Source organism: Papaver somniferum, chromosome 4, assembly GCF_003573695.1.
Source record: "Papaver somniferum cultivar HN1 chromosome 4, ASM357369v1, whole genome shotgun sequence".
NCBI classification, from domain to species: domain Eukaryota; kingdom Viridiplantae; phylum Streptophyta; class Magnoliopsida; order Ranunculales; family Papaveraceae; genus Papaver; species Papaver somniferum.
In genome coordinates this window covers 25075918-25098457 of record NC_039361.1, presented here as the reverse complement: position 1 = coordinate 25098457, position 22540 = coordinate 25075918, and the positions used below count along the sequence as shown (strand labels likewise).

At 34.8% G+C, this 22540-nt stretch overlaps 1 protein-coding gene and 1 pseudogene across 1 annotated transcript; one reads left to right on the top strand and one right to left on the bottom strand.

Annotated features, from left to right (window-relative positions):
• The first annotated feature begins 11010 nt into the window (after positions 1-11010).
• On the top strand, positions 11011-20227 carry LOC113274979 (copper chaperone for superoxide dismutase, chloroplastic/cytosolic-like). Its single transcript, XM_026524402.1, has 5 exons — positions 11011-11350; positions 11525-11597; positions 11705-11839; positions 12837-13054; positions 19771-20227. The coding sequence occupies exons 1-5, from the start codon at positions 11051-11053 to the stop codon at positions 20032-20034; spliced, it is 990 nt and encodes a 329-aa protein (XP_026380187.1). The 5' UTR covers positions 11011-11050; the 3' UTR covers positions 20035-20227.
• Positions 20228-20264: 37 nt separating this feature from the next.
• On the bottom strand, positions 20265-21333 carry LOC113272204 (annotated as a pseudogene).
• Between the last annotated feature and the right edge of the window lie 1207 nt (positions 21334-22540).

The window sequence follows — 22540 nt, the reverse complement described above, 5'->3', positions numbered from 1 at the left end:
CACGATAGTAGACGTAAGACCAGAACACGCAACTACAGAGAAAATAGTTGGGTCTGGCTTCACAATCCCAATGAAGTCTTCAAGTCGTTAACCTACATAATTTCATGAAAAACCTAAGGTTAATGGAGAATCGAATCTAGTCGCAACTAGTATCACACATGAGGTGTGGAGATTAGGTTTCCCAGTTGCTAGAATTCTCATTTATATAGTATTCAAATCAGGATTTGCAATCTAAGTTACCTTGCTAACAAAGCATTCAATATTCACCGTTAGATGAAAACCTGATTAGATTCAAGCTAATATCTTTCAACCGTTAGATCGAACTTAGATTGTTATACACAAATGAAATGTACCTTGATTTTGGTTTGAGTAACCGTACCTAAACGTGTGCACTAGGTTGGCTCAACAGTAGTTAACCGTGGTTAGCTATATGAACAATCTCATATCAACCTTACTCATCTTAATCATAACTAGTTCAAATGACTCAAATACAACTAGTTAAAGAGTTTTTCAATTTCTATATTCTCATATAAGTATACAAGAACACAATTGAAGCAAAATTGGTTTGATTCACTCGAATCAATTCATGAACATTATAGCCATGTTTTGCAAAGAATGCATTCTTTATTATATAAATGTATTAGTTCATGTCACAACCGATTTTAGAACTTTAACCACTCAAGTATGCAAACGGGTACGCATACTTGAGTAGCCGGGCCAAGTTTGGTTTTCGCCAGTATGCGAACGGGTACACATACCTCTAAACCCAGCAGAATTTTCCGGACTCAAACCCTTCGCCAGTACACATACAGGTACGTGTACTTAGGTTCCCATACTTCTCAAACAAACAGGCACGCATAGAGGTATGCATACCATGGTTCCCGGACATGGATTACATATATGCAAGAGTGCATAACATGTTTATAATCCAATGTTGGTTAAGTGTTCTAAACTCTAGTTCAATCATTGAAACTTTCTTAGAGGATGACAATAGACGTTTTCACACACTACTAGCACCAACGAAATTTTCAAGTTATTGAAATAATCATAACGAAACATTCCAAGTCTACACCAAATGATTATATCACACAAACCATGTAAGATGTTACTCGACAATTTTCACATGATCATCTTTTGACTTTCGTCAAGAATATAAGATGAACTTGGTTGAAGAGAAAGCTTACCAACACATATTTCGAGAAATATGTAAGCGAGTTAAACTCACCTCAAAAATCTCAAATGTGCATAATCGAATACTATATAGTAATACGACTTTTGTCTCAATATAGGAGGTAGAATAGAAATAGACTTTCCAAGTGATATATGAGTTTTAGTCTCCACATACCTTTTGTTGATGAAGTTCCACAAGATCTCCTTAGTAGTTATTCATCTTCAATTGATGAACGACGTGAAGTATAATGCTCCACTACACAATATATCCTAGTCCGGGACATTACTATAAGTAGACTTGAAATCAAGACTTATAGTTTTGATCAATAACATTGACAAACAAGCTTGAGATAGCAACGCTTGCGAGTTCGACCGAGCGGTGCTCTAACGTAGGTAATGGTTTGTCCTTTCCTAACACCGAGGCCTGATGAGTAAACTTTCCTGAGTTGTGGGAAAAACTTCTCATTTATGCTTGCTCGGTAGAGGGTAGTTACAAGATGGGTGACCTCTCAGGAAACTGCTGCTGGATTACCGCAGTAGTGCCAATAAAAATCCCATACTGCTGGATAACCGCAGTGAGTAAGTGAGAACAATATTGATGTTAGTTGGGATACAACTAAGGACGGGTCACTTGTGATCGTATGGAGAGTATGCTAGGCCGTTGAGCTAGATACCGATCTCATAAGAGGCTAATGTTCAAGTTGTTTCTCATAATAATCAGGCTTGCGAATTCTATCTGTTTGATTTGCTGATTACATTGAGAAATAAAGATATAACTCTTGGATATATTTTCCTTGATTGAGTCTGACATTTTAGTTGATTCTCTTGGAATTATATTGGAGTTAGTCTATACATATTGCCTAACAAAATATTGGGTGTGGTTGATGTACCCCCGTTTTTCAGTCATATCATGAGTTACAAAAGATTTTTAGAGTTTAAGATCTGATTGAACATGAAGAATATCAGCGATCAAGTCTTGACTAGTTTCAAGAGCGACTCTATAATTAAGTAAATATAACAGTGCTAGAATAACGCATGATTTTTTCCCGTAAAATATTAGAACATGTACCCATCCATAAACACTAGGTAATGGAAAAGAAGAAACAAGCCGTATTTTTGTTAGGATTACATATCCATTTTTGGATCTAATTCTGGATAGTTATATTAGTATTTGAATCGTCTAGGATTAAATGGCCATTATGGATGGAACCCCAAACAACTTTAGAGAAAGAATAACGAAGAATACGGTGTTCACTTGCCTCAGGAGCACTATCATTGCATAAGCAACCATTAAAATCTTGACTGGCATGGCAGTGAGAAAATTTACCCTTCACGAGTTCGATGTTTTCATAGCATTTCCAAAAAAATAGTTGCACTTATGGTAAAACATGAAAATTATTTGTAGACATGGTTGGGGTTTTGAGGCATAGTGTTAAATAATATGATGTTTAATGACTCTATAGGAAGAGTTGACAAAAAACCTTCCATTGGAAGTATATGGCCATATTAATCTGCCAATCATAAATATTAGAAGTGAACCGTAGCTAACAAGGTCCTCTTTCTAATGTCTGGTATCATGATAAATGAAACCGGACAAAAGGAAGTTGAGATTTAGACCTGAAAATACGAAGGCACTGGAGTACACCACCAATTCTTTTGCAATAATCCATATTAGACAAACCTTGTATAATCTTTTTGAATCTTATAAAGGTTGTCTTGGATATAATCTACAAAACCACATAAGGAGTATTTGTGCCTAGACCAGTTTTGAATGCTCACGTAATTAAGACGCTACACAAAAATCCCAACGCAACTTCTTCGTGTAATTGAGACCATATAAACTACCTTTAGTTACTCAATATCAGTATCTATACGCTTACAACCAGTCTGGCTAACGTACGTGAAACACGAAACAGAATCCACTTCCAAATATTCCTTTACCTCCGTAATGACTTCTGTATTTAATTCCTTAGGGACATCTTAAAACCAACAAGAAATACAACTAGTTTTTAAACACTCGCTACCAATCAAAATGTCAAATAAATATATTTAAAGGTCTAGTTCAGAGTTAAGGATCGTCTGTTTAGGTATCAAATCAAAAGTCTTAATATTTATATGTTCCTAGTCTAACCTAACGAAGTTGCCTCTAATAATTAAATCAAGCGACTTCGAGTTTGGAACTAAACTTGCAAACCAAACTTGACAAACCAACACTGGTGGGTTCAACCGAGCAATGCTTTAACAACCCTTTTTTACCGTCTCTGATTCAAAATCCCTAGGTTTAGGTTAAAATGTTGAGGAATAATGCTTGAGTTACATATTTTCAAGTAGTAAATGTTTTAGTAGAAAAATTCAGAAAATCGACACCTTAGAAAAACATGATCTCAAACTGAGGACTCATCATATTACATAAAGAAAAGTAGAAAACCAAACACATGTAGTGCTAAGAAAATACAATTTTAAATTAATTATTTAGATTTTATAAAACCATCCAATATGATAAGTCTCAAACTAAACTAAATATAAATATCATGAGCGATTAAATAACCTTTCACGTAAAAGTTAAATTAACATAATAAATTTTTGTAAGACTTGCATATATAGAAAAAATATTGATCTTTATCATCTTACGGGATTCAACAGCTGAAGCTAAATAAATACAATATGTTTCATTTTTACGTTTAGTCAATTAATATTCTACTATTACACACCTATATTATATTTTATCCATTATCTAATACAGTAAGTTTTTAATTTCAAGTTTTTTTTCTCAATTGGTTTTTTATTTAATGATTGAAGTTCCACCACATGGTTCTCATGTTAATTTCCAATTAACATGGAATTAGACTTTAATTAAGAGTACTAATCCGAGGATACTGGGGTGGGATGGGGTGGGGGGTGGGGTTTCATTTTTTTACAATGATTTTGTCGTGGAAAAAACTCTTCACTTCAACATAAAACTTAGGATTTTAACAAAAACAACTATCTATTTTATTTTGAATTATCATAGAGAGCTATCGAGGATGGAAATCCAAATCCTTATTCCGTACGGGTTTTAGCGCTAATCTTCCTGATGGAACCACAATCACTGATAAAACTCAATTACTACACTAACAACATCAGGTTTATCCTACAATTGGAGGTAATTAAATTTGATTTGATTTTATCAGTTTTCTTTTGTTAATCAGATCGACACAATATCTAGTTTGCTTATTATTTATAATTTTATTTGTTACAGGGCTTCGAGGATTTAGTTTCCTTAATCCTGCACGTACTAGTGAAGTGTTGGATGTATTGACGAATCCTTATTTTTTTTAGTATATATGGAAGACGAATCCGACTAATCCGACTGCACACAGAGACTCTTGAGTTCTATAGTGACCTCTAATCCTCATAGCTTCCATAATATTGTCTTTGATCCTAGGAAAGGTCATCTTATGATGGATTTTAAGAGGAGATAAGTTAACACATATTCCATAACGAAAATGAAGATATAAAACCTGACCTCAATACTCATCATGATTAATCCAAGGAAAATTAGATTTTCCATACCAACATTTTTCTAATGCTTGTTTTTACACCACAATGATTTTGTTCTCTTCTTGAACCGATAGAGATGGTTGTATGAGAAAATATTCTAAAAGTCGATAATTCGCTCAGTGGATTTTCATAATGTATCAATTGTGTCCTAAACCATTATATGTAGAACGCCAATATTTATAGTTTATTAAGAAAATGGGTCATGGTTTAATGCTTCTTATGGGTGAAGTCTAATCTTCATCTTCATATATTTTCTACAACAACCCAAACTAATATCATAAACAATATCAGACCTTTCTCGGAGTAAAACTAGTGTTTTCGGCTTCCCAAATGGTAGTTCCATTGCACGTGCAGAGCTTTTTATAGTTCTCACCCACTCCTGCACTTATAGAAATTACTGCAGCAGTAACACCCGAGTCAGATCTATCTTCAGTTTCATACACCACAATGGCTCGGCCAAATAGATCAACAACTCTCAGCATCTACTTAGCACCAGTGAAGGAGACTTCACCATTTCTAAGAGCATCTAGCGTTCCCAGGTCGCCCAACGACTAATAGAAATAAACCAAACCCAGTATACATACGGATTTATAATCCATTAAAAAAATATATAATAAACATGAGTTTGATACAAGAGTAAAAGTATACATAATAACACTAGCTATTCCAAAATTATCTAATGTTTTTATCTGGATAGAAATTTGAATGTTACACATTTTTTGGGAAATTAACGATTAATGGCAAGTCAGTGTCAAGTTTAAACCGAAGACCATATTTCTCTTTCTACAGTACAACCACTTCAACAATATGTGATCAGTTACCATAAGAAATTAACTCTAAACCTGATATGGCTGCATCATTTTTATATGTTAAGAGCGTCCACATGTGGAGTTCCAGAACTAAAAAACAAAAAAGAGTATCTTAACTTCGGCCCGCAGTGAACAATGTTGAATGTAGCTAAAGCTAAAAGCCAATCCATTATGCACTATTTTTCGTGTTTTGAAATTGTTCCTAATTGCATCAGGCATGGTTTATGTGAGCTTGCCATCAATCACAGTTTTAAATTGCACCTGGTACCAGGCACAATTTTAAACTGAGCCTGGTTGATACAATTTACACCTGGGGTGTTTTTCGGCTGGTTTAATATTCGAAGTACTACTGTGAGATTTCAGTTCAATGCCGAACCTAAACCTAAATTTAGTTTCTTTTTATTTTATTTTAATTTACTTTTTTTTTGCATTCGTCGCTATGGATACTCTCAAGAATCTAAATAATTAGAAAACATACAATCTTACTAAGAAACTTAATTTAGTTCATTACTTTTACAAATTTTAGGGGCAAACCTGTCATGTAGCTTTTATTGGATTGAATACTTTCCCAGTACTTGCCGCTCCTCTAATCAAATCCCCAAACTCATTAATAATCCGGCCATGTTTTCCAGGGACAATCCACTAGCTTCAATTCTTGCTAATTTCATGCTCACTTGGGCCATGCGTACCATTCCAAAAATGTTTGGACCTTTAAACTCAACAACAACAGATGAAACTAAGAAGTTTGTAAGCAGATTAAAAACAAAAGAATATGAGTGTTCCATTCAAGGAAATAGTTTCAGGATCAATTGGTTCATATATCTACCATAAATTGGGATCACTAAGTCAATTTGTACTAGAGTATGACATAACTGCTGACAATTAGAAGGGAAAAAAAGAAGAGATACTATCACTTTTTCAATTTGGCCTATTTTTAGGCTAAAATGAAAACGTGATAATATCCTTTTATTTAGAAACAGAAGGAGTACAAGTTTCCTTTAGACGATAAAAAAAATGCGTTAAAAAAGTTTCCTGATTCAAATATATATATATATATATATATATATAATAGGGCGTCAAACCTATATTACATGTGTTAAAAAAAGTTGGATACAACAATATATTCAACATATGGCGTGATCAGAGTTTTCATGGGTCAAGAAAATCATAAAGGCGGATCCCTATAAGCAAACAAAATAATTATAAAAAAAATAACTTGAGAATTTGTATAGTTAAACAAGATCACAATATAAATTCACAAGACAGATGCAAGCCAATCTAAAAGAAAAAGATAAGAAAACTTATTAAATGAAAATCACGTAATAAAATTACCTTGAATATCTGAATATTGATATTGCGAATAACAAAGTTGTACAATCAGTAATCAGAGTAGTAATATCCAGAATTTGTGTCAACGTCTGCCATGATTCAAAAATACATAGGGTAATGATTCAAAGTGCCCTCTTTACCTTTTCATATTCTAAGACCCTATGTTGAGATGACGATTTGTTTTCGACTTATTAACAATCAATTGTACAGACCATTAAGACCCTTGGATTGAAACTCAAGGGAGTGACCAAATACAACCCTCACAAAGGTTAAATACAAAGTAACTACTATTTAGAATTTCTCTTTTGTTATTTTGAAAAATAAATAAATACAATTCAAAACAGTCAAGCTAAAGTTTAAATAGTACTATCATGACCATTAGATTTTCTACAAATACAACCCTAGAAAAGTCAGTCAAAATTTACTTCTAAATATTACCAAACATCACGATTTAATGTAGGTAATTTTTTATTTCTTTCTTCAGTAAAACAACTATAGATCAATTTTTATTGACACACCAAAAGTTTGGTTGACTTATGGGTCTACGGTTGGCCATCAAATAACAACTATTGTTCTCAAAAGTCGATTATAAAAGAATGACCTTGTTATTTCAGATAACCTTGAGATATCTCGCACACCTTTAGGGATGCACGTGGGTTGATGATTTTTCTTTAAGCCCATTTGATTGAGATAACCTTGAGATAAAATAGGAAGAGCATCGGTGTAAAACCAAATGATGAAGTCTAATAAAAACAAAAAAAAAATGCTAAAAGAACCTTTTTGTTATAAACGAAAATTTAAGATTTTCGTTATAAAAGATAAATCTAGTTAATAATTGAAAACAACAATATGAGTGAGAGAGAGAGAGAAGGAGATATGTAAGTGTAATTAAGGGTACAAATTTGATTCTACTGAATTTTTTCCTGTTTAGAGTTTACCTTCTTTTGCTTCGTTTTTGTTTTTTCTGATTTTTCTGTTAAGATACATGCACACTATGTTATCTCTCCAAAATCGTTCTGAGTTTCATTGAATTTAATCTAGAAGCTTTGTTAGCTGAAATATATTGATATGTTATCTCTATTGCTTTTCATGAGGACATTAGTTTAGATTTATTTTTTCGAGGATTTTTTCGGTGCATATTAAATGTACTGGATTAAGTTTTTACGAGTATTTCTACTCCTTCTGTTTCTAAAAAATAGGTTGGTCATGTGTAAATTTACATACAAACCAACCTATTGTTTAGAAACAGAGGGAGTATAAGTTTTTACAATGATATAAATTTCAATTTCTTTTTACAAGGATTATGGGAGATAATGATTTAGTATTTGTTCTTTTTAATTTGGATCTAAACTTTTCTCATATTGTTGCATTATAATCCACAATTGGTAGGTTGAAGTTGATGGCTAATTGTCCTTGAGTTGATCTTTGTAATGCATATATTTACTTCACTTGTAATTGTGAGTGCTAGAAAATACAGGTGAAGCATGACTTAGAGCTCTAATCGGTGATTTGTTACTATCTTGTTAAAAATGTCAATAATTTTGACCTGGTGATTGAGTTTGACGGGGATTGTTCAACTTCGTTACCAGTGTCAGCAGATGATTATGGTGTTATAGTAGATGAGTTGGATGAAGATATGATTCATGCCTTATTAAAAGCGGTCGTTAAATATCTTTCCTAAGAAGGTTAAAGGGTTATGAAAATAGTTTCGGTGATGTTGGACAACAATTTTTGGGTGGAATAAATGCGGTTCAGGTAGTTGTAGATAAGCATTGTATATTAGTATATACACAAGCTTTGGTTACTCGATCGTAAGAAATATTTTGTATCAATACACTTTTAGTGTAAAATTTTAGATTTATGTTGAGGTTTTTTTTTATTATTATTTTTTGTTCTTCGATTTTTTTTTTGCTTACTGTTGTTTAATTTTTTGTTGTTGTTGTTGGCCTACTTTTTACGAGTTTCTAATGACTAGTTTTACTTGCTGGTATTATAAGCGAAATGTGAACTATATACCTCACAAATGAAATTGCAGAACTCAACTTTACGTCTTAGATGTAGAATATCACAAAACCTGGTTTGTGTCTCAAATGGATATCTCATGAATATGCTTTCTCCAAGTGGTTTCATGAGATTTTTATGCGATTTTTGGTGGAACGGATGTAGTCGAACACCTTTGTCGATGCTAAAATGCAGTTGCTATTATTTAAAGGGATAATTTGACTTTAGGTCACAACAAAGTGACCAAATTTGTGTTTGGGTCATCCAGGAATTCTAATTAGACTTTGGGTCACGGACGGTCGTTGACCGTCTTGACCATTATCAAAATAATATTTTTCCCAATTAATTTGTATTTAGTTAACATTGTTAGTGACCGTTTGTATTTAGTTAACATTGTTAGTGACTGTTTGAGTATGACTTGCACGTGTAACAAGATCATATAACCCTAAAATCTATATCGAGAAGAATTCCTTTCTTCCCTAGAGTGTGAGTCTTCTGCTGCTGCAACCCAGAGTTTCAACTTTAGGTGAACTTGTGGTTTAGGTAGGCTTACAATTCCTTCTTCTGATACTTTTGATTTCTAACTTGTGAAAACTCTTTGAAACCCATGTGCTGGTTTTGTTAAATGATTTATCGTAAGGTCTAAAACCCTAAATCAGAGGAGAAGACTTCTTTCACTTCTTTATTTTTCCTCTCCCCTTTTTAATCTGAGTTGTCGCTCTAACCAGAGACGAATCAAGATTAAAGAAGAAATTGTTGGTTGAATCAATATGGGTTCACTGGAAATAGTCGAGATGAGGGTTTGTTGTGAATTGAGAGAGGAAGTTGATGATTAATTTGAGAGAAATCTTGAATTTCAAAAGCTAGGGTTTGAAAATAAAATTGGGGATTCTCATCGATTTGAAGTATGCGGTGAAGATAGTAGTGATTCGATGTTTGAGATGGTAGTTTTCACTGTTGATAACTCAGGGAAAGAACTAGAGTTGTTGCTGTTGGTGGAGAATATGGATATGATATTTTATTTTTTTTCAGTTTGGTTGAATCTGGCGGATAATCATCTGACGATTGTTGATTGATGATTGATCTTATATTTTAATTGATCCATTGGAAGTAGTACTAATATGTACGCATAATTAGTGTCGGGTTTTAATTGGACAAGGTGTTGAAGCTGAGAAGCTCTGTTACTGTGAAGAGTTAGGGTTTGGTTTGAATTTTGTTTAAAGAAATGGAATTTGAAGATAGAAAATCGATTGTAAATAAGTGGTGTTTTTCACTTGGTGATGGTTTCAGGTGGGTTCTGATGGGATTTGATTTCAGGTGACATTAAAGATGAAATCCATTTGGTTTAGTTAGTAAAACCAAGAGACTGTTAAGGCCAATTTAGGCATTTTAGGATATAACTGAGTTCCCAACGGTCAAGACGCTCAACAATGGTCTTGTGACCCAAACTCTAATTAAAAGTTATTGGTGACCCAAACGCAACTTCGGTCATTTTTATGTGACCCAAAGTCAAAATATCCCTTATTTAAACAACACACCCAACATAAAAATATAAAGAAAGTAAGAGTAAATATAAAAGATTTATGGAGATCGTGAGGACAAATCCCTCAAGAATCGGTGTTACACATGTGGTAAGATAGTTAAGTTTCATACATTCTAGGTCATTTCTATTAAGGAGTTTGGTGTAATGTTTGGATTTTTAGATACCTATAATAGTAGCCACATTCATGCCATCAAAAATATCGTCTCCAACTCTCTGCATAACCTCTCCATATTTAAGCGTCGAATGTACTTGCTGTTATGTTAATTTTTTGCACCATAATCTCTATCAAAATTTTCTTTAATCTCAGGATCCCTAATCAGCAATATGCACAAATTTAATCTCAGTAGCCCCATCGATGACAAGCAACCAGTCTGCATTATGCTCCTTGTCAAATATCCAAATTTCAAAAACATTCAAATCAATTAACCAGCAATCATTATAAAATTTTAAAACAGAGTGAAAAATACCCAGGAGGGGCAAATGCCTCGAATGTGAACAAAAAGTCAACAAAATTGACCAACATATTGACCGAATTAACTAGTCCGATTCAACTCACTTACGGAAGAATCCAGTCCAGAAGCTAAAACCTCAATATTGAAAAGCACATCAACTTCAACATCTACCATTCTTTCTTCGTCATTTTAATAGAAAAAAAAACATGTCAAATCTTCTGCGAACATTAACTTCAGCATCTACATCCTCCTCCTCCCTTGTATATCTCCCTGTAGCTTTTGCCGTCGCTACCCTCTCTTCTTCGTCTTCAGATTCTCACAATCTTTCTCTTTCTAAGACCTTCAAATTCCCTTCCCTTTCGACATCCTTCCTTAAACCCAATCGTTTTGCCTTCTCCAACAACTCCTCCACTTCTTCTTCTTCTTCTTCTTTTTCTCCTCCTGTTAAATCATCCCTTCAAATGGATACAATTTCAGCACCTGCCAATGTTTTGCCTGAATTACTGGTGAGTTTGACTATTCTAATTTTTCAATTTGGATGCTAAATTGGTGATTAGATGGTTTGATATAGTTTAGATGATTGGATTATACTTTGAATATGAGAATTAATTGGAATTGTGATGATTTTTTTTGATTTTTTGGGTGGTTTATATTACTGAAGTGATGGTTTGTTTTTACAGACAGAATTCATGGTGGATATGAAATGTGAGGGTTGTGTTAAGGCTGTTAAGAATAAGTTAGTTACAGTTGATGGTAAGTAAGGTTTGAATTAGGAATTTGAATTATGATTCTACTATGTTTATTGGTTGAGATGTTTGTAATGGTGATAGAATTTGTGGGTTTTTTCTCATTTGTCTCAGGAGTGAAAGGAGTTGAGGTTGATTTGAGTAATCAAGTTGTTAGAGTTCTTGGTTCTTCTTCTGTTAAGAAAATGGCTGATGCTTTGGAAGAGACGGGAAAGAAAGCTAGATTAATCGGTCAAGGGAGCCCTGAAGGTTAGTGCTTTGTTATTTTGGTCTTGTTATGCATATATTGTCGCAATTGCGGAAAATGCATGTTTCAATTTGTTTGAATTGCTTAGTTGTAGTGTCATTTCGGTGGTGAAACACAATTGAAACAGTGATATCAAGGTCTAGTGTATCTAGAAATGTTTTCCTGTTTTGAAGGGGTTTGCTTGGCAATGTTTTCAAAAGCTTAATTGAAGGAGGCCATTAGGAGCACTGAAGTTTAGTTCATATTATGTTGTTGACAAATAAGTAAAACTTATTTACCAAATGGATAAAAGTGTCTATTAAGGGACATGGTAAAGTAAAGATGCCTTTTTATATCTTACATTTGCATTGCATTTCATGTTTACGACAGTGACTTCTGTTTACTCAATTTTAGTGATGCTGATAAAAAAAATTGTGTGTGCTGGCTTAATTTATAGCCTCATATCAACTGCAGTTTGCATTCTGTCTGTCTCCAGCGTGAAGGTTTAAATTATGAGAACAAAGGATAGTTGGTTCTAAACTACTATTCGAAGGAAAATATTACTATTCGCAAGAAAACATTTGCATTGTCATGAAACATGAGAAAAGTTCGCAACATTTTTCTGGTAGGATATGTTGCAAATGCATGTGGGATCTTCCCTAAGAATAGAAATCAGGAGACAGGAGTTCAGGACGTCACTTTCTATTTGTTAATCTAATAGTAGTAATGCATGATACTAGTAACACCTGAATATACTACTTCCTGACTTCTAGTTCTAACATGTTTGATAAATGAACTAAGTGATTGTTGCCAACTTTATGGCATGCAAAACTTGTATTTCATATCTCTCTGTGGAATCTGCATGAATGTTTTTTCCCTTTTAATTATCAGCAGTTTTGTCATACTCCAGTAAGTTGGCTTAGTGATCCCAATTAGTTGTAGATATATGAACCAATTTCATCCTGAAGCTATCTCCTTGAATGTAATGCTCAGATTGTTTTGTTTTTTCTCTGCTCGCAGACTTCTTAGTTTCAGCTGTTGTTGCTGAGTTTAAAGGTCCAGATATTTTTGGCGTGGTACGCGTGGCCCAAGTGAGCATGGAATTAGCAAGAATTGAAGCACACTTCAGTGGATTATCACCTGGAAAACATGGATGGACTATTAATGAGTTCGGGGATTTGACTAGAGGAGCGGCAAGTACTGGGAAAATCTTCAATCCAATAAAATCTACAGGACAGGTTTGTGTTAGAAATTTCAGTAACTAAACATGATCTTTTAGTCTAAGCATGATTACCTTAGCTTAAGCATGATTTGACACTGCACTTAACATCTTTAGTTACATCTACTTTTACTGACTTTACTGAATGTTTAGGATCTTCTATAATGTAACTAGATAGCTCACATTCATAACATGAAATAGTTAGGTACATACCTTAAATTGTAGGACATATATGATATTAACTAAAAAGCAATGAAATCTGTAGAACCAGGGAACTTTCCTTGCTTGGTAAACTTCCAATTCTAGCTCCTCTTATCTTTAAATGATAGTATAAACTTTAGTTATATAAGAGGCTACAATGGAGTCCACCTCATGCTTCATAGGAACAAATGTCCTTCAACTTGCCATCATCAGTTGAAAAACAATCCCATAACAACACATATAATCTTTTATGCCACCAATGATAATTAAAGAAATATCAATTCCTTGACCACGACAGAATCTTTTATGCCACCAGTGATAGTCAAAGAAATATCAATTCCTTGACCATGACAGAAAACTTTCATGCATAATCTATACCTTAAACTTTCTGATTAGGATTACACTTATCCAATTTAGTTAAACCAAAATTTAATTTTTTGCTAAACCAAAATAAAACTAACATTCTCCCACTTTTGGTCAGCAACAAATTTTTTCTGAATTTTGAAAACATTTAAGAAAATATTTGGATTAGATAGCAGTATAAGAATGTAGGTGGCCACTTTTGAACTTCAATCCCAATCAGTGAGGTAAAGACCATGAAGAACTTTATCCATAATTTAAATGTCACGTTAGAAAACGACTATAGAGACTTAAGCACCACTTAAACGATGCATAAGCCTTTCTATAATCAGAAATCCAGACGATCCATTGTCATTAAGTTAATATTTTTAGCCGGCATACACCTTTAGTGTTCTCATCTGCAAAACAGAACCTTATTATTTCGCAATTAAGTGACTAAACAGAAATAGTTGATTATATAACATATAACCACAACATACAAGCTTCAGTAAAACTCAAAAGATATCAACAACACCCATAGAAAACACATGCTTTTTAAACACTTTAGGATCAAACCTTTCGTCATTGGATTTGTAATCATACGATCAGTGGAAATATGAGAGTCGAAATATGAGAAATATCTATTTCTCGTTCTTTGATTTTGCGCGTTACCAGGAAATACTTAACATCTATATGTTTTACTCTTCTTGTTCCTTGATTGTTTTTCGCAAAACTTATTGTAGCTTGGTTATCACAGTAAAACTTTATTGGTCTAGAAACTGAATCTATAACTTGTAGACCCCTCATAAAGTTTTTTAACCATACAACAAAACTCAAATCTGGACGGGTTCAAATCATGGCATACATTAAGCTTCTGATTGCCTATGCATACCGTCCTGAGTCAATTCGACTCCTTTCCAGATCTGATTTAGGACACTGCAATTTATTGATGATGTCACCTTTAACAATAGGTGCTTCACCTGCTGCGCAGTTATGCATTTCAAATCTTTTCAGAATCTTCTTCATAAAAGCTTCTTGAGATGAGCCCAACAAACCTCTCTTTCTATTGCAACTTATCTTAATACTTAGGACATAGGAAGCTTTCCCTAGTCTTTCATCTCAAAATTAGTTGAGAGGAAATTCCTAGTATCATGTAGCATATGAATATTATTAGTAGCCAGCAAGATATCATCGACGTATAGGATCAAAAAGATAAACTTGTTCCCACTAGTTTTCAGATATATGCACCAGTCAAGGGCGTTTTCAGCAAAACCAAACGAGGTTATCACTTGATCAAATTTCAGATACCACTGCCTAGAAGCCTGTTTCAACCCGTACAGAGATTTCTTTAAACAACATATTTTTCCTTCTTGTTTCTGAGACGTCAAACCTTCCGGTGGCAGTATATATTTTTCTTATCAAGTTCACCATTCAAAAATGTTGTTTTGACATCCATTTGAAACAATTCAAAATCAAAATGACCTACCAGGGCCATTATTATTCTTAAAGAATCCTTCTTAGAAACTGAGAGAAGGTTTTTCGTAATCGACACCTTTTTCTTGTGTATAACCCTTGACTACAAGTCTGGCCTTGTATCTTTTGATCCTCCCATCAGCATTCCTTTTGATTTTAAAAATCCATTTACAACCAACCGTCGTCGCACCTTCAGGAAGATCTGCCATATCTCATACTCCATTCTTGCCCATTGGTTGCAACTCATCATCTATGGCAGGAAGCCAACAATGAGCATTCTTGCCATTTACTGCCTGCGAATATATTAAAGGTTCATCTTCCTCATCAGCTGTACAGTCTGATTCAATCATGAACGAACTGAAACCTGGTTTCACAACAATTTTCCTCGGTCTTGATGATCTTCGCAGAACTGGTTCACCCACTTCAATATCTTTAGAAGATTCTGGAATGCCAACTTCAGATTGCTTGTGAACTGAAGTTTCATTCTGTTCAGTAGGATACCTTCTTTTTCTTCAAATACAACTTTCTTGATTCTGAACTCCCACTAGTTTCATCATGTTCTAGAAATCTGGCATTGTTAGTTTTAGTAATTTCGAAAGGCTTAGATGGACAGTAGAACCTGTAACCCTTTGATCTATTTGGATAACCAACAAAGAAACACCTTGTAGTGCGAGAATCAAGTGCCTTTTCAAATGGATTATGATCTCTTGCTTCATCTGGACAACCCCATACATGAAAATGATTTAGACTAGGCTTTCTACCTGTCCACATCTCGAAAGGAGTCATAGGTACTGCTTTACTAGGAACTCGGTTCAATATGTATGTTGCTGTCTTCAAGGCTTCTCCCATAAGGATTCAGCAAGGGTAGAATTGCATAACATGGTACGAACCATGTCTTTGTAAGTTTTGTTTCACCTTTCTGCCACTCCATTTTGCTCCGGTGATCCAGGAGTAGTGAATTGAGGTACAATTCCATGCTCTGGCAGAAAATCCATCAATTTTCCATGATTTCGCTAAAAGAATTTGACTTGCCATAGTATTCACCTCCCCTATCACATCTTAGCTCTTGAATCTTCTTGTCAAGTTGATTTTCAACTTCTGCCTTATAAGTTTGGAACACCTTAAGAGCATCAGATCTTTGATGAATAAGATATACATACCCATAACGCGAAAAGTCATCTATGAAAGTGACGAAGTATCTCTGTGCGCCTCTAAAAGCAATAGTAAAAGGACCACATATATCCATATGCACGATTTCAAGCAAATCTTTACTTTCGCATTGCTGTCTTCTTTCTGGTTTTAACAAGCTTTCCTTTAATACATGCAATACAAATACTGAAAACTGAAAAATTTAGTTGTTGTAGAATCCCTTCCCCTATCAGTCTCTCTATACGTTGTCTGGATATATGCCCCAATCGCTAATGCCATAACATAAAAGAGTTTTCAGAGTTTAAACTTCTTATAGTACCCTTAACAGATGAACTAGAAGCATCAACATACATACAGAACTCTGAAGTTATAGCACCAAGATCAACATTCAACTTGTATGTATTATCAACAAGCGGCGCAAAACCAACAAGTTCAGAGTTACGATGCATACTTATAGATCCACCACTAACAAAAAAACAAAAACCTTTGGTATCAAGTATACCAACCGATATCGAACTTCTTCTTATACTGGGTACATAAAAGACATCAAAAAGCTCCAACATATATCCAGATTCCAGAGTCAATTGCACGTTTCCAACTGCTTCAACTTTCACTCCTTGAGCATTTGGCATGTATAAACACCGCTCTCCCTCACTTAGATTCCTCTTGCTTTTGAGTGCTTGCAAGGAATTAGTGATATGAATTGTTGCAGCGGTGTCTAGCCACCAAGTATTCAAAGGAGTATCCAAAAGATTAATCTCAAAACATATCATATGGAAATCTGTACCTTTTTTCTTTTCCTCAAGTTTTTTCAGCCAATTCTGATATTTGAGGCAAAAACTTCTTAATATGGCCATGCTTTTTCAAAAGAAACGCGCCGTATAAATTTTGTTGTTTTCTTTCTTGGTTACTGGATTATTATCAGTGTTAGACTGTTGTTTTTATTAGTTAACTCATTTATCAGGACTTCTTTTGTCTGCTCAGAAAGTTTGTTGTTAGTCAGCTGACTTTTTGAAGTTCTTCTTACTAGGACCAGCAATAGAAAGATGTGCATACTCTGTAGTTTTGCGACGTTGCCTATCCTCTTCTTGCACAGAATAAGCAATCAGTTCATTTACATCCCACTTCCTTTCATCCATGTTATAAGCAATCTTGAATCCCTCAAACTGTTTTGGCAGTGAGTTAACCGCATGTTGAACTAGATAATCGTCAGTAAGATTCATGTCTAGACCCCTTAACTTGTAGATCGGATCTGCCATCTAAAGAACATGATCTCGGACATTATCGTCCCCACTGTAGCTCATTGAAGACAACTGACCCATATATTTTCCAACCATAGACTTTGCTGAACCTGTAAACTGCGATTTAATAACCTCCATAAGTTCTTTAGCTGTATCTGTAGCAGGAATACCACCTTGTATAGCAGCAGGAATAACACCACGCATAATAAGAAGACTTATCCTGTTTGCCTTTACCCATCTGAGATAATCCTGCTTCTCACTTTTCTTGGTAGTAGCACAAAGTGTTTCTGGTTTAGGTTCTCTCAAAGCGATATCACAATCTAAATAACCCAAGGCTATTTCAACCTGCGAATTCCACCTTCAGTAACTTGTGCCATCCAATGGCTCAATACCAGCTATAAATCCTTGAACTTGAACGGGATTCATGGTTGTAACTGTCATACCATTTAATATTTTATTCTATTTCACATGAATGATATATTAAACGTTGCAGTACAAATCATTTAAACTTTATGAAATGATTATGCACATCATTAACATATGTGACAACATATAGATATAACAAAACAGAACATACTTATTTTAGATTCGATATCAAACAACTTCACCTTTGGGCGAAAACTACGATATATCGAAGCCTTTAACCAATAGCAAAGATAATCATCTCATATTTGGTGTATAATGATCCCTTTTCACCTTCGGGTTCGAAGAATTATCATCCACCGCACATAAGCAGATTATTTTGCTCCATTCAAGATGTCATAAGCATGATTCACCTTTGGGTATAATCACACCAGGGACGTCCAGAGCGCTACTTCATGCAGTCTCTTAACACAAAACATCCACTTTGTTTTCTCTTCGAGTATCACTTTGGCAATACTCAACTTTAGAACAAAGACATACAAGAACTGCTGAAGCAAAAACAACAGATAATACTATTTGATTCTAAGGAGCAGAACCTGACATGTTAATTACTAAAGGAACATATACTAGTTGTAGAATATTGTTTAAACCTATAGCTCTGATACCAAAGTCAGAGATTTCAGTAACTAAACATGATCCTTTAGTCTAAGCATGACTACTTAGCTTAAGTATGATTTGACACTGCACTTAACATGTTTAGTTACATCTACTTTTACCGACTTAACTGAATGTTTAGGATCTTCTATTCTGTAACTAGATACCTCACATTCATAACATGAAATAGTTAAGGTACATACCTTAGATTATAGGACATATGTGATGTTAACTAAAAAGCAATGAAATCTGTAGAAGCAAAGAGCTTTTCTTGCTTGGTAAGCTTCCAATTCTATCTCCTCTTATCTTTTAGTGATGGTATAAACTTTAGTTATATAAGAGGCTAGAATTGAGTCCACCTCATGCTTCATAGGAACAAATGTCCTTCAACCTGCCATCATCAGTTGAAGAACAATCGCACAACAACACATACAATCTTTTATGCCACCAGTGATAGTTAAATAAATATCAATTTCTTGGCCATGACAGACACCTTTCATGCATAATCTATACCTTAAACTTTCTGATTAGTATTATATTAATTCAATTAAGTTAAACCAAAACTCAATTTGTTGCTAAACCAAAATAAAGCTAACAATTTTTCCCTAAATTTTGTAATAGTAATGTACTAAAGTTTCCTAGTAAGATGATAGTTTTTTAGAATCTTGAGAGTATTCACAGTGTGAAATGCAAAAATACTAGGAAAGCTAAAATAAAAAGATTCTAAATTTAGGTACGCATTGAACTGGAATCTCTTAGTGCTTCGTAGGATATTAAATGAGCCGAAAAACATCCTGGTCGGAAATTGTGTCAACTAGGCTCAGTTTTTCAGTGAGTCTGGCACCAAGTGCAATTAAAATTGTGCATGGTGCCTTGCTCACTTTAGAACCAAGCCTGATGTAACTAGGCACAGTTTTAAAACACGACAAGTAGTCCATAATGATTTGACTTTAGCTTTAACTTTATTCAGAGGACGTTCCGAGCCGAAGTTAAGATACTTTTTTTTTTTGTTCTGCAACTCTACATGTAGATGCTCTTCACGTAGAAAAATGATGCAACAATACCAGGTTTAGAGCTAATTTCTTACGTTAATTGATCACTTAGCGTTGACATGGTTATGGCACTGATTTGTCATCAATCGTGATTTTCCCAAAACATTTGTAACATTCGAATTTCTATCCAGATATAACCATTAGATTATTTGGAAAAGCCACCGTTAATATTATACGGTTACTCTTGTTTTAAACAAATCCACCATTACAATATTTTTTTTCCATAGATTACCAATTCATATGAATGTTGTTTCATTGATTAGCCGCTTGGCGACCTGGGAACACTAGATGCTCTTGGAAATGGTGAAGCATCCTACACTGACGCTAAGCAGATGCTTAGAGTTGCTGACCTCATTGGCCGAGCCATTGTGGTGTATGAAACTGAAGATAAATCAGACTCGGGTATTGCTGCTGCAGTGATTGCTAGAAGTGCAGGAGTGGGAGAGAACTATAAAAAACTCTGCACTTGTGATGGAACTACAATTTGGGAAGCCGACAACACCAGTTTTACTTCGAGCAAGGTCTGATATTTTGTATGTAAACCAGTTCAACTCTTGAGTTTGCTTATAATTTTTGTCATAGATCTGGATGTTTATGTGTAGTAATCTGCAGCTGTATTTTTCTATTCTTCAACACTATAAGAGTGCATATAAGAAATAGGAGAAGAATAAGCCTCCGTTAAATAAAATAAAATGACTACAAAAAGTCGTTCTGATACAATTGTTTATTGTAGTTGGAAAATTTCATGTTTAGTGCCTACAACATTCCATTCAAAGTACTTATAAGCCAATAATATAACTTAAATTGGTACTAACCATGTGACAACAATTGCTCCAGACCAAACCTCCAAATTCTGGCGGTGGCTGTCGAGATTTTGTGGTAAAGGTGATCTTGTAGGATAGCTTCTGTATTTTGCCTGTGAATTGCAGGGTTCTCGTCTGAACTGTGACAATAACACCTTTGAGTGGCGAAACCTTGAAACATACTTCGAAGTGGGAGGACCAACTTTGGTGACATTCCTTTTGCAGAGTCAATATGTTCTGGGAATACAACAGATAATGTTGGGTAATTTAGATCCCCAGGGTTAGCAAGAGCATGTCGGTAGGAGTGATTTGAAACTTGGAGAAAGCTTCCGGCTGTGGTGGGGTAAGCATTCATGTGCAAAGGAATTCAAAATAATCTTGTGGACCCAAGTCGTAAACAAGGCCAAGATCGATGACTCTTGAAGGATTAATGTGACCTTCCCCATGATCGAAGGGGGTTGAAGACGCGACGTCAGAGTTATCTTTCAAAGGGTTCTGGGTGTTAACATGAACCTAAGATGTGGTCATGAGGGCTGATTTGATTGCAGCTGGACTCCATTAAGGGTGTTTAGCTTTGAGCAAAGCTGCAACTCCACTAAAATGTGGGCATGACATAGAAGTCCCGCTCAAGATATTGAAGTTCGCTCCCCTGTGATCAGTCAGCAAACCAGAAGGACCATCTTTCCCTGTCCATGCAACAAGAATGTTAACTCCAGATGCAACCATGTCCAGTTTCAGAATTTCCAATGTAAGGAAGTTGGATCCTCTGGATGAAAATGATGCCACAATATGAGGAGGCCGGACACCTAACTTGGTTCCAAGGAAGGCTAGAGTAGCTGTTGGCTTTGAATTTCGGAGAGCATAGGTCTTTATTGCTTTCCCATCAATTTCTCCAACTGAGAGTGCTGGAAGAAGATGACAGTCAGCAACAATCTCCTCTCCACTTGATGCAGTGTTGACTAATATTATCCCAACTCCACCCGCATCTTTCACTACCTGCCCTTTGTGCACTCTTGGAGTAATTCATGTACACTTTGATCATAATGATATGATCAAGTCTAACCACTAGAGTATCATATATATACATTTTCGCATGTTGTTTCTCAATATAATCGACTTGAAGGATATGTCAGGAATGGAAACAAGATCAAGTCAATATTACTAACCTCAAGAGGAAGGGTGATGTTTTTGTTGTAGTCGACTTCTTCTCATTCTTCAGGTCTTCCGAGTAATACTTGTACGTCTCCACATTCCTAGACATTCTAGTCTAACCTAAACGAAGTTGACTCTAGTATTTAATCAGGAGACTCTAGATGAGTTTTGATACTCAAATATGACAATCAAACTTGACACACGCCAACGCTTGGTGGGTTCAACCGAGCTATGCTCTAACCATATGTCAAACAATTTACACATGCGAAATAAATATGCACTGGTATGTGGCACGCCGAGTTACTTGGTTGGTGAGGTGACGAGGATACCGATCACATTCTTTTCTGTAAGGACCCGTAACCAGGTCGATCCAATTTGATTTGTCAAATAACAAATACGTCGCATAGTGACGTAATTAATCGAATTTGAACACTAATTATAATAATTAATAAAATAATAATTTAGTCAAACCTATAGTGCTATTAGGCAGATCTCGCGAATCTACACATAATAGATTACTTGAATACGTCAATCGAACATCACACGAAGAAGATATGGTATTTGGAAGTTTAGTGCAAAGTTGGTCTAAAGTCAAACTATATTGACCATCACTTGACGTTGGCTTGACCTGTCCAAGACCTCTTTTTAGCAAACAGGTTTACCCCTTAGTTAGCAGTTGGAGTTGGTATGTAGTTGCAGGAAATCCTACACTACACCCTTCACAAGATTTCATTAATATTCAACTCATTTTAGATTAACAATCTTAATTTTATTGATTAATCTTTTGAACAATCTTACAAGAAAAGAGAAAGGGAATAAGAACAACAACCACACTTGATTTTTCTCTCTCTTGTTTGTTAGCTACTACTCTCCAAAAAGATCTCTCTTTCTTTCCTTACAATTGAATGACTATTTATAGGGAATTTCATAATGGATGATAGCTAATCTTTCCTTTATTTTCGGATATGGCTTGCGACATTCTCGCAACCTTACAAATGTTAATCTCGCAAACTCCCTAATATTCGCAGGACCATCACATTTTTCTCATGATTTAGCTGACGTCGTTTATTATGTCATT